Source organism: Bactrocera dorsalis, chromosome 2, assembly GCF_023373825.1.
Source record: "Bactrocera dorsalis isolate Fly_Bdor chromosome 2, ASM2337382v1, whole genome shotgun sequence".
In the NCBI taxonomy this organism is placed as follows: domain Eukaryota; kingdom Metazoa; phylum Arthropoda; class Insecta; order Diptera; family Tephritidae; genus Bactrocera; species Bactrocera dorsalis.
Window position 1 is genome coordinate 69,323,288 of NC_064304.1, and position 13,795 is coordinate 69,337,082.

The following is a 13,795-nucleotide window of genomic DNA, read 5'->3' on the forward strand; positions in this document are numbered from 1 at the left end:
GGAGCTGAAGACGTTGTTGGGAATTCTTCAAAATCAATTGCATCAAAGAGCGCTGGTGAATCCATCTGTTCGTAAAATAAAAAATGGCAGTATCAAAATTCTTTTAAAAAATTCATATCATGAAATAAAATACATTCGGAAAATACCACAATTACTTTAAATAGTACTAATTTCAAAATTCATGAAATAGATGATGTAAAATTGGTATAAGAAGAAACTTGCCCTCATGTGGAATAGAAAAATATTTATAAACTATATCATCTTTTTCGATTTTAAACAATTGTGGATCTAATTTATTTGCCAACAAAATACCTAAACCAATTGACGATTCCAATGGTTCTTGAAAGTAGCTTTCAACACCCAAGAAACAATGCGCCGATACTATAGCACTACCAGACTCGTCTGTCATGCCCATTACTTTTATGGGGCCTAATTTTTGACTAAAACAATAAGAGTCTTTTTCTTTTTTATAATCTATATTAAATGAATTAATTTTAGAAATTTTATTGCAACTAAAATCTGCACTATTTCTTTCTTCAAGCCTTAAATGTAATTGCTGCAGGATTTTATTGGGCTTATTTATAAGTTTTTTTTTTAAAATTGCATGTGATTTTCAAACTTATAAGCGGAAAAGTTATCTAGAGGCCCATATAGCTTAGTACATTCAGTTAAATGGAGTAAACCATGTATGTTGTAACTAACTAAATATTGATTTCATCTAAACTTCTACATATTCGGCCGAACTCTGAAGGAAATAAATTGGAGAGAAATGTTATTTTTTCGTTAATTTTGCTTACGTTTATATTGCGTTTTTTCATCAACAATTGAAGCAACTTTTTACATACACCAAGGTCTACAAGGTGCATCGGGTCTAAAGGAAATTGGGAAACCATTTTGAAATTTCCTGACTCTAAAATGCTTTCTCTAAATTTAAAAGGAGTGATGTGATGTGATCTGTCATTTCTATTTTTAAAAGACAGGTCAGTCTTTAATTTTTTTATTTGTTTTGAAAAACAAACTCCGTTCTTTGTAGTCACCAATTTGATCACATTTAAAACAGCTACTTTTTCCAGTGTGCGATTGCACACCTGTAACAAAAGCTCTAGCAGGAGCATCGCAGCAAAATAAACGAATATCAAATTTTTTCTTTATAGGATAAACACTTACTTGAAGGCCATTTTTTTTAAATAATTTACCTCTTCGCAAAATTCTTTCAAAAAATCATTGATGTTTCAAGGTTTTTCTGTTCCAGAAAAGCACGCAATTGTAAACGGCAATACGTTTGGAAAATCAACTATGGACGCTAAAATAGGCCACAATACCTTATTTGAATTTTTGAATAATTTAAGGCCATCTATTCCCCCATGAAGCAAAATGGTATTCGTATTTTCCAGTTGAAGAAATAAATTATTCTTAAAATAATTTTGAATTTCCTTTTTCGCAGCGTTTGTAACAGATCTCTCAATGTATTGTGGGATACCCTATTTCTTAAAGCCCATGCTTTTAATTCTAAGCTAAATATATTATTTTCTATCATTTTTAAATTTACACTATCACTATCACTAATATCGCTATCGCTGTTTAGCAAAAAATCAAGGGAGCTTTCTAAACTGCACCCCTCCACAATAGAATCAAATTCAGAATTTATATCTTTTTCAGAAAAGTTCATAAACTGAGACGCACTAAGATTAAAAGCCTTTTTTTCTCGGCTCATATAAGTACTGAATGTATTTTTTTAATTTTAATTGTTATGTTTGCTACTTACCCTTTTCTCACACACGTTTGTAGTAACCACTTAAAAATTCTTTAATCAAATATTATATACATATTGTTGCGAATTTACTTCTTGCTAGTTTTACTTTACTGGGTTCGTATCTCTGGATTGACAAATGAAACCAAAAGCCGTTTAATTCAATTCAACAACTCTTTATTTTACAACTCGTCTACACTATAACAGTTTACTCTTAGCACTGGTTGATTACGTTGGCGCTGCCACGGCTTATATAGCCACGCACTTCTCGCTGATGCCGACGTGTCCTTCTAGAATATTGCGTCTGGAAATTACCAGAACATAATGCTATACGGCGCCAGACGCAAGCAGACAGCCGCGGCGCCAGACTCAGCAATTGTTTAAATAGACAAGCAGACAGTGCGGCGCCAGATGTCTATTGTTTCGACAAGCAAGCAGCCGCGGCGCCAGATGTCTACAACAAGACAAATGCTATTCCATATACCTACAGCTATTGTTCATAATTAGGGATGCATATAGCAATACAAATACAACTTAATACTACTTTTGTAACAATATATTATAACAAACAAATTTATTTAATTCCAGAAAATGAAAACTTCTTATCGCGACGTGTTCATAAAAGAAATCGCTTTTCTTTGAATTCAATTAGTCGCAACGAACAAGCAAACGTCAAATTCACGGTATCATGCCGTACGCTTTCACATCCATTGTTTTTAATAAGCAATGACAGCTAAAAAAATCAGTTTGTCTTCTTTTGTTTTATTTTTCTTAACATCTGTTGAGTGAAGAGCGTGTAATATAAAACAAGCAAAAGACACAATTGATTGATCTCTTACTCACTTGACAGAATTGTGAGGGTGTGTTAGTGACATGTAAAAATTGTGTAAATGTGTTGGAGTTTCGGTCACGCAGGTTTTGCTGGGTAGTTGCCATGTGGGGCTTTATATTTTAATAATAAAGATAGTGCACGGTTTTAACCTGCTAAATTATATATGACATATGTACTTGCGTAAGACTATTGTTTTTGTTTTTGTTGAAGTAGTTCGATTTCTAGTAATTATTCCTTTCACTTTTTATAAACTTCACTACATTGTTTCTCCATTATTTTTTTTCAGTAATTTAGATATTTGCTTAAAATGTGTTGCCTTAATTACACGTTTATCAAACGAATAAAAATGAATAAAAAAACTCAAACGCAGGAAACAATTACCATCTGAAATAAATTCTCCATTGTAATAAAAGAAGTTTTAATGCTTATAAGTATGTTTAATTGTATCTAATAATTTAACAAAAAGATCATAATGATTATTTGCAATATTTTTCGGGTTGAGTTTAGTATCGCGCCGGTTAATTTTGGCTCACTGTAACTAAACGAGAGAACCAAATGGAAAATTTTAAACACGCATGTATGCTTAAATTATCGAACTTTATTTTAAAACATATTTTATAAAAATCGGTTCACAAATTTTTCCACAAATTCACTTTAAAAAATGCTATTTTCTGCAAATTTCTAAATATACATAGGCTTGTGTATTTTCATCTGTCGTGCATTGTACCAAACCAATTATGGATAAATTTTTGCGCACATATGTATATTACTAATGAATTATAAAAACAACTAGCAATGTTTTTAATTACTTTTGATTGCACAGTTCAAAGTGGGCAACCACCGTGTAAACACGTCCCGTGACCTTCACGCGTTCTTTTCCTCTTTGCGATCGACTACGATAGTCTAGCTGATTCAGTTACCGCAGTAGTTGTTAGTTGTAGTTGTTAGTTTATTAGTGTAAACATAAAAAAAAAAAACTCAGTGTAAACATAAAAAAAAAACTCAGTGCCGTAGTTATCATTCGACACCATGAACAGGGCTGACCCCCCCGAAAGCAATAGGTTTCGGTTACTCGATCCCGATTTGCAACGTCCCGACAAACGACCAAAATTCAGTGACTTTGTACCACTTCCTGTGCCAAAACAAAATGACGACCATATCCCTCGGTTCTTAGTGGCAAGTGCCATCGGTACAATTGCAGATGACAAAATCCGTCCATTATCATCATATAATGTCTTTCAAATCGAAAGAGGTTTAAAACACATTTGCGGCGATAACACCGTTGTAACGGAACTAAGATCCGGTGACCTCCTCCCAAAAGTCGAAAATGCGAAATCGGCCGAAAAGTATATTAAAGCAACTCACATAGGCATTATACCTGTAAAAATTACCTCTCACAAAGGTCTTAACACCACGCAAGGCAGAATATTTTCCAGAAACCTAATCAATCTCTCCGAAGAAGACTTAGTAGAAGGGCTAGGAAACCAAAAAGTGATCGAAGTCAAAAAAATCATGCGAAAAGAGGGTACTAATCTCTACCGGTGCTGCAATTGTGACATTCGACCTAATCCGTAGACCAGAAATCCTTAAATTAGGATGGGAAAGGGTTCGTGTGCAAGAATTTATCCCAAATCCGATGCGGTGCAAAACCTGCCAAAGACTCGGTCATACCAAAAATAGATGTCGAAATATTGAGCTATGTAGCCAGTGTGCAACCTCTCCGCCACATAATCCATGCCCAAGAACATTCTGCATAAACTGCCAAATTGAAACCCATCCATCCAATGACCCTGGCTGTCCCACTTTCCTTAAACACAAGTCAGTAAATAAAATAAAAATAGAGCGCCGATGCACAATTAGAGAAGCTTGAAAAATCTTCAACAGCGACCCCAACACACATCAAATGCAACCCCCTCAAAAAAAAAAAACAAGGGCACCATCCTTCGCACAAATTGTAAAAAACACCAGCAGTATAATGACCGAACCAACAACTGTAAACACAACACACGACTTGCAAACAACTCCAGCAAACAAACCCCAGGTAGAAACTCCAAACAATAACCCACAAGCAAATAACGGAGCATCCAAGAAAACATGTCATACTAAATCAATCACACAAACAACTTCAACCATATCCAAACCTCAGCAGAAAAACAGCACAACAACATCCCCAGTAAGACAACAATCAGCAACTAACGTCAGCACACCAGAAATAGCGACTACAAGTAGAAATGCAGAAAAATATTACAGCCCACCCACCCCTACATACCCCAGCCCAATTATCAGTGATACCGAGAAGTCACCTTTCAGCCAATTACACGCAAAATTCCCCGATCTTAACGTCCTCATAACACCAAATACATATAAAACAACATTACCGTCACACAAGTCAACCAACATAGATAAGTCATAAATATAAATATCCTTATACTAACCCTTTAATTCATATACAAACACACATAATATATAACAAATGTTACCATTATTACAGTGGAACATAAACGGGTATGACAATAACTACATTGAACTTGAAATCCTAATAAAGATGTATAAACCCTCCATTATACTTCTAAACGAAACTCACCTTGCCCACAATTCCTCTGCCCCCACCCCCAAATCCTACGTAGGGCACTTCCACAACCTACCTCACATAATCTCAAAGAAACAAGGAATCGCCATTCTGGTTAAGAGAAACCTTCCCCACCACCCCCTTCCTACCCAAACCAATATATCCTCACTATCCATAGAACTTCAAACCCCCCTCAGGATCACAATAACTTGCGCTTACTCCCCGCCAAGTCAATCAATAACAACAGCTGACTTTTACAATCTTTTCCCCTCCCCTCCCCAACCCTTCATCCTTGCAGGCGACTTTAACGCTTGGAGTCCGCTCTGGGGATCTGCCTCCTATAATCAGAGAGGACATTCTATAGAAAATGCCATCCTCACCTCCAACTGCATCGTACTAAACGACTGCTCCCCCACCCACTTCTCAACCCACTCAACATTTACTCATATTGACCTTACGCTTTCCTCTCCCTCCCTTTCCAACAACTCATCATAGCACCTTATAGATGACCTTCACGGCAGCGATCACTTCCCGATCCTCATCAAAATTCTCACATCCCGACCCACCACTCCCTTCTCTCCCAGGATCAAATTTAAAACAGATAGAGCGGATTGGAACAAATTTGAAAGCGCATGCGACTTCTATTCCAAATCCTTCCCAACATCAACCAAGAAACTTCCAATATTCATAAAGCAATCCGCTGTGCATCCAACGTTTCCTTCCCTCTGTCCTCAACCAAACCAGTAAAGCCAGCCCCCCTATGGTGGAACAACGAAATTGCGTCCCTTAGGCAAGCCAAACAACAAGCGTGGCACAACTTCAAACGCAACCGGTCCACCACAACTCTCATTCAATTCAAAAAGCTGAACGCGCAATTTCGCCGGAAAATCAAAGATGCTAAGCTCGACTGTTTTCAAAAATTCACTAGCAGCATCAGTGCGTCATCCGATCCTAAAAAAATCTGGGCTGACATAAAAACACTCACCGGTTTACCCTCTAATTCCCAAATCTACTCCCTTAACACCTCTCATGGCAATCTTCTATATCCCCAGTATATAGCTCAAGAATTCGCCAGTCACTTCTCTAACGCCTCTTCAGACCAAACCTTCCCACCCGAATATATCGCCTCTAAACGCTTCCAAATCCTCCAACATCGTATCACACCAACCACTCTCTCTCCTTCAGCCAAACTTTTAGAAGCCGACATATCTCTTTACGAACTCCAACTCGCCCTCTCCGCAGTAAAAGGCCAGACACCCGGCATCGACAAAATATCCTATCCCATAATTAAGCATCTCCCCAGACTACTCCTTCACCGTCTCATTAAGCATTACAACAATATCCTCAACACAGGCCTCTACCCTCACGCGTGGAAAACCAGCGCAATAATACCCCTCTTAAAACCTGGCAAATCCCCTTGCGAAGTTAACAGCTATCGACCAATTTCCCTTCTTCCCTGCCTAGGTAAACTAACGGAGAAGATAATTGCTACCAGACTAACCTGGTACGCCCACTCAAACCAACTTATCCACCACAACCAAGTAGCCTTCAAGAAGGGACAAGCCACCACAGATGCCCTACTACACGTTGATCATTTTATTTCAAACGCGCTCTCCAGCAAAAACCATGTTTCCCTCCTTTCCCTCGACTTTCAAAAAGCGTTTGATCGGATTGAAACCCCGGTAGTACTAAGACAACTCGACAAATGGAAGATCGGCCCCAAAATGTACAATTTTATAAAATCATTTCTCTCAAACCGAAAATTAAGTGTACTTATATCCAACACCCGCTCTTCCATCTTTCCACTCGATAATGGCACCCCTCAGGGCCCCCCTTATCAGTCATCTTGTTCATTATAGCCTTCAATGAAATTAGCGACATCGTTAACAAGTTCCCAAACATCGAACATATACGCAGACGACGTTTTGTTGTTTTCCAAATCTAATGATCAAACAGAAGTCATGAGGACCTTTTCCAAAATCCTACGCCTATTATCCACATGGTCCCTCTCCTCAGGCCCCTCAATTTGTCCCATTAAAACCAAAATGCTCCATATATGCAAAAAACGATCCTGCAATTCTCCTTCATTTACCTTCAATCGTGTAAATATTGTATGTACAGATAATCTTAAGTTTCTCGGTATTGTATTCGATCCCAAATATTTCTTTCAAAAGCACTGTAATTACGTTAAGAAAAGACTCTATGTAAAGTTAAACATTATTAAGTACTTATCAAGCAAACGCTCGCTAATTAATTCGGCTCTGTTGATTAACGTGACAAACGCCCTCATCTTATCAACCATCAACTACGGCATAGAAATCTATGGATTACACGCTAAACAAAACTTAAAGATGATCGCTGCTCCTTACCATGCCGCAGTGCGAAGATCCATACGCGCACGTCATCCATAAAAAATATTCTGGTCGAATCGGGTTTGCCGGCTCTTCACGACAACTTGGAAGACAAAATATTCAGGCTCTATTCAAAGCTCACTCTAAGCCCCAATCCGCTTATCCGCATAGACTTCCAATCTGCTGCCTCAAGGGTATCCACTCCTAAACAACCCTCTTCAATACACGCCTGCTCCTTTTTCGCGAAGCAGGTTGAACTGCCGATCAAGCAACACATTCCGCGGTACACTCATCACCCCCCCTGGGCGGCCAGCAAAACATCCTTCATTAATGACCTAGCCTCCTTGCGGAAAGATAGCACACCAAACACCGTTTATAAAGCCAAGTTTTCCGAAACAATAGCACATTATAAATCGAACGGCTGGCAATTGATTTTCACAGATGGATCGAAGGCCTCACACACCTCCTATGCTGTGGTAAAGGAAAACCAAGAAGTTGTCGCGTACGGCCTCCTTTTTTCATTCTGCTCTATTTTCACCGCCGAAGCAACCGCTATATTCCACGCTGTTCAATACTCTGCCAAAAACAAGGGTAAACATATAATATGCACCGATAGTATGTCATGTTTCCAAGCCATACAAAACCACAACAAATCAGGCAGTATCATCAAAAATATAAAAAACACACTTATTTCCCTTCCGCGCAAGATCAAAATCATGTGGATACCTGGACACTCCGGCATAAAGGGCAACACACTTGCAGATACCATCGCCAAAGATATTTCCATCACACCAACAATCACATCCGAAGTCATCCTACCTAGCGACATATACCGACTAATTCATAGTCAGAGGCAAACAAAGTTATTACGTGAATGGGCGGATTATAATCACCATTATTCGGACATTAACCCCAACCGTACAAAACCTGTATACACAACATCGATACCTACTAACCACATCACCCCCTACACACGTCTCCGAATTGGGCACACCATAATTACCCACGCGCACTTATTACAGGGCATTAGATCCAACACCTGCCCCTTCTGTCAAGCAACAGTCAGCGTGCAACACCTACTGGTATCTTGCCCAGAACTTTCTTCTCAAAGACTTCATCATTTCGACAACAAGGACCCTCTCCTATTGTTAATGGACGCCACAGAAGATAATACTAGCAAAATTTACAAATTTCTAAAGGACACAGACCTACTCCGTCGTATCTGACCCAACCAGCCAGCCGAAAGCCTCTGCTGCTGGCGCTGCGTTTGCTTTAGTTTATATGATAATTAATTATTATGTAAGCTTTGTATAAATAAATAAAAATAAAATAAAATACTTTTGATTGTTAATTTCTTTGTAAATCTTTAAATAAAATACACATTTTTCTGCATTGAGTTCAATAATGCGAAAAACCAAAATGACTGCCTAATTTGAACTGTCAAATTACCGAGAAAGCACGAACAAAAAGGAATAAACTAAACCCACTTAGCAATAAATGTATGAAGTGAATGCGAAAAGGCGTTCAATGCTAAAATACTGTGGATGGCGTAGCCAGCCAGGGTTATTTTTTTAAAGCGCGGCCGAAGGCCGCCCACACAAAAAGGAGTACTATGCGAAAAAAATATGATACACTCCGGTGTTGGACCGACCAGGGTTATTTTTTTTGATGCGCGGCCGAAGGCCGCCCACGCAAAAAGGAGTTCTATGCGAAAAAAATCTGATACACCCCGGTGTTGGACCGACCGGGGTTATTTTTTTTGAACGAAGGCCGGCCACGCAAAAAGGAGTTCTATGCGAAAAAAATCTGATACACCCCGGTGTTGAACCGACTAGGGTTATTTATTTTGAAGCGCGGCCGAAGGCCGCCCACGCAAAAAGGGGTTCTATGCGAAAAAACATTTTGGTTTTCTTTATTTTGATTACTTGTCCATACAAAAATGTTGGCTGGGTTGCATTGGTTTCAGTTTGTATGGATAAATGAGCAAATACACTGATTTTTGGTAATTTTCAAAGGGCTCCCTACAGGTCTATAGGGGCTCTAGGGGGTCGAGGGGGGTTTATTAAAAAGTTCGATCCTTCCTCTTTCCAATAAGGTGGCGTGAGGGGGTAGCCCTCCCCCTGTTTTTCTCCATAAACGATACTAAAAATTCCCCTATTTTTCCTCCAAATATATTCAAAAATTAAATTGAAAAAATCTTCACAATTATTATAATCGTCTTTATTAAAAAACCGTTTAATTACGCGCCACGAACGGATTATCGGGGTAGCTGTGATTAACCCGTCTGTGTTCATACCCGTGACTGGACAGACAGTCGTATGCCTTCCAACAATCAGTACATATAATACTACCTGTTGCAACGTGCTTCTCTATCAAAGGTATGAGCACCTCAGCAGATCTCACATTGCCGGGACATATGTATAATACTTTCAGCCTAAGGTTGTCACTCCCATCCTCAACCATCCCAAGAACCCTGTGGCCTTCGACTCCGCTCTAAAATAAGATAAGATATACATACAGTGGCGGACAAAAGTCTACATACACCCCCTATTTCCATTGATATGAGAGTACAAAAAGTTTTTAGAAAAATGTATTTATACAGTTTTATTCTAATATTTATTATAATAACAGTTAACTAAAAAAATTCATTATTTAACATAAAACAACAAATTTATGGAAGAAAAACTCAAAAATTGCTTTGACAAAAGTCTACATACAGTTCAAATCCCATACTTTGTACATTGTTATATTAACAGTAAGGTAACGTTAGCCTTTTTCTTTTATTTCAATATGTTTATTGTTTGATATTTATTGAATTTAGTTGTGGTTTAAGCCCTTCAATAGCTATAATGGCCCCGCGAAATGAAATATCAATTGATGTAAGAAATTTGGTGATAAAAGAAAGAAAAGAAAAAAAATCATATGGTGAAATTTCTAAAATTTTAAACTTGAGTCGAGCAAAAGTACAGACAATTCTAAAAAACTTTAAAAATAATGGTTCCAACGAAAATAAACCGCGCAGTGGACGCCCAAAAAAACAATCTCGTAGAGACGTCAGCCTGATTCTCAACGAAGTAGACCAAAATCCAAAAGTAAATGCTCCAAATATAGCCGAACGCATAGTAAGTACGTCACAAATAAGTATCCAACCAAGAACAATAAAAAAAAACTCTAAACGATAACGGATTCCACAGTAGAACACCACGGAAGAAACCTTTTATTTCTGAAAAAATCGGAAACTTCTTTTAAAGTTCGCCAAAAAACACAAAGAAAAGGAAATGGATTTTTGGAAAAAAGTTTCATTTTCAGATGATTCTAAATTCACCCTTTTTGGTAGTGATGAAAGGGCTAAAATTTGAAGGAAAACTAACGCCACGCTTGAACCGAAGAACGTAGTATAAATTGTGAAGATCGGTGGCGGCAGCGTAATGGTTTGGGGAGCTGTTGCGGCCTCTGGAGTTAGAAATTCGGACTTTATCGAAGGTGAAATGGACGGTTATAAGAATAAGTCTCTGTTGGAACATAATTTGAAGCCTTTGGTGGATAATTTAGGGCTCGGTTCCAGTTGGATATTTCAACAAGATAACGATCCGATGCATGCGGCGCAAATTGGTAAGGACTGGTTGCTTTATTATACTCCAAGGCAATTAAATACACCACCTCAAAGTCTAAATATGAATATTATTGAACATGTCGAGGAGATTTTGGTGCGTAGAATTAGAAAGCACCAAGTTTCTACCTCTGCTATACTCTAAGAGCGCATATTGGAACCTTGGAACAGCAGTACATCTGCAGCGTTGACAAATTTAGCAGAATCAATGCCACGGCATCTTCAAGCAGTTATAGATGCCAATGGGGACCCAACTAAATACTAAAACGTCTTAATAACTAGCATTTTGTAAAGTTTTTCGCACTGAACTAAGATATTTTTGTACTGTATGTAGACTTTTGTCAACACAATATTTGAGTTTTTATTCCATAAATTTGTAGTTTTATATTAATTAACGGATTTTTTAAGTTTGTTGTTATTAGAAAGAAGATTAGAATAAAACTGTATCAACACATTTTTCTAAAAATTTTTTGTACTCTCACATCGAAGAAAACAGGGGGTGTATGTAGACTTTTGTCCGCCACTGTATGTAAAAAAAATTTATATTTTTATTATTACCTTGGTTGTATTTCCTCTTTCCAAATTTACTCTCATCTATTTGAACAGTTTTACCTACATCTACCTGGTGATCAACCTGGTATAATACTACGGCTTCGCGGCAGTAATTATACCAATCACATATATCTAGTAGCGCTAGATAAAACGGGTTCCCTGATAAAACTGTTCTTCCTCACTTCCGCATGCGACCAATGGGATGAATACGCATACATTAAATATAATACTTGAGGAAGTGGAATTTCTACGTTGTCGAACCGGGTATTGCTCGACCTTGCCTACGTAGTTCGGTTCCGACAACCACCTTTCCGGCATCGAAACACCCTAACAGTGCTACTTTTATTTAATGACAGCGTCTTTGGCACTTAATGCGTACGACACATTTTAGATTTTAAAATCAATCATGGCCGATCCAGCACCGGGGAGTGTCAGGTTTTTTAAGTAAAATTTCTTTTTGCATTGGCGGCCTTCGGCCGCGCTTCAAAAAAATAAAAATAAATAAAAATAACCCTGGCCGATCCAACACCGGAGTGTGTTAGGTTGTTTTTTTTTGAGTAAAACATCTGTTTGCGTTGGCGGTCTGCCCGATCAAAAATCATGATATATAAAGAAAAGGGGCAATGATTTATGTATAATACCCCAAATCCTATTTTTTTATTAACTTTTATTCATTTGATAAATGTGTAATTATGTATTTTAAAGTTTTCCCGATTTGCCAGCCGAATACAGAAAGTAGTTCGAAAAATAAAAATAATAGTGCCATGGAGGATATAACGCTCTGTTTAATACCTTAAGGGGGTATTCTAGTCTAGAAATGCTATTTAACTGCATTTTTTAAAGTCCAATAAATAAAAACTAAGAACATTTTTACTATCCAAATTTATATCAGATATTTATTGATATTTTAAGAATGCAAAAAAAAAAAAAAATAAAAAAAATAAAAAAAAATAAAAAAAAAAAATTTTGTCATAATTTGATTAATTGCGGCGTGGTGGCGTGGCGAGGGTTGAAAATAAGGCGGCGGCCTTCCTGACACGATTCCAACACTTTGGGTGATCCGAAAAAAATAAAATAAAAAAATTTTTAATCAGTACAAATGCCGCTATCGTCTGAACTAGGATAAATAAAAAAAAAATGTTTAAGTAAATGGCGACTGTTTGAACTTTTTGCCCGTTTTTTGGCAAAGATCAAAATTTTTTAAAAATAGTAAAAATCAATTTTTTTTAATAATTCTAGTTCCACCCATAGAGAGATATATAAAGAAGGTCCACACCAAATTTTAAGTAAATCGGCTCATTAGAACTTGAGAAATCATGTCAGAAGTGTTGAAAATAGTAGTTTCGAGAAAAACACGATTAAAGTTTTACGTTATACGATATTCGCTCACTAAAATGACAATAACTTTGAAAATAATTTGAGTTTTGAAAAATCCTTTTAGGATGATATTTTTGAATATCAAAACTATCGAAATATGAAAAAAAAATTTCGATTTTTTCAAATTTCTAGACTAGGATACCCCTTTAAGATAAGATAAATAAATGAGAATTGCACCGCGACCAAGGGTGTATTGTGCCCTCTCCTAACTCACAACGTCTCAACTAGCCCCAGCAAATTGATTAGTTCTAATATACTGCTAGGTGCTATGGAGGCGATGTGATCCCTATTTCGAAACATGGATCCAAGGGCCTTATTCCTGCGTTTACAGACTGCTGTGCAGTCCATTAGCAGGTGTTTTGGAGTTTCAGGCTCCAAGTAGCAGAACCGGCAATTTGCACAAGAAGCTAGGCCCATATTAAATAAGTGCTTCTTGAGCTTGCAATGGCCAGTGTAGAAGGCGATCAGTAGCCTGAGTTTTTCCCTTGTTTTGCGCGTGGTTCTACAACCCCTGCGGCAATCCGACGTTTTCGAGTCGTCAGTGTTCCACCTGATTGTACTATCTCTGAACAGTAGTTCGAGAACGGAGTCGCTCCATTCGCCTTTGTTGCTGAGGGTGATCTTAAAGTTCTTAGTAAAGTTCATCTTTTTGGTAATACTATCCCCAGGAAGAAGAGCCAGTGGTAAGACGCCACTTAGCTCTTCCATACATTGGGACGAGATTACCTCACCTTTGCCAGTCCCCTCTGCTGTC

The 13,795-nt window shown here is 37.7% G+C and overlaps 1 protein-coding gene across 2 annotated transcripts in view; it reads left to right on the forward strand.

Moving 5' to 3' along the window:
- LOC125776645 (mitochondrial import inner membrane translocase subunit Tim17-B) overlaps positions 1-13,795 on the forward strand; it is a 106,239-nt gene that overhangs the window by 17,516 nt on the left and 74,928 nt on the right. The window contains exon 2 of one of the 2 annotated variants that reach the window (XM_049450107.1): positions 2-12,631. The exons of the other annotated variant lie outside the window; for it this stretch is intronic. Coding sequence (XP_049306064.1) covers positions 5,784-7,010 — 1,227 coding nt within the window. The 5' untranslated portion in view covers positions 2-5,783 and the 3' untranslated portion in view covers positions 7,011-12,631. Of the gene's footprint in view, position 1; positions 12,632-13,795 lie in introns of those variants that run through there. 2 annotated transcript variants of the gene reach the window in all.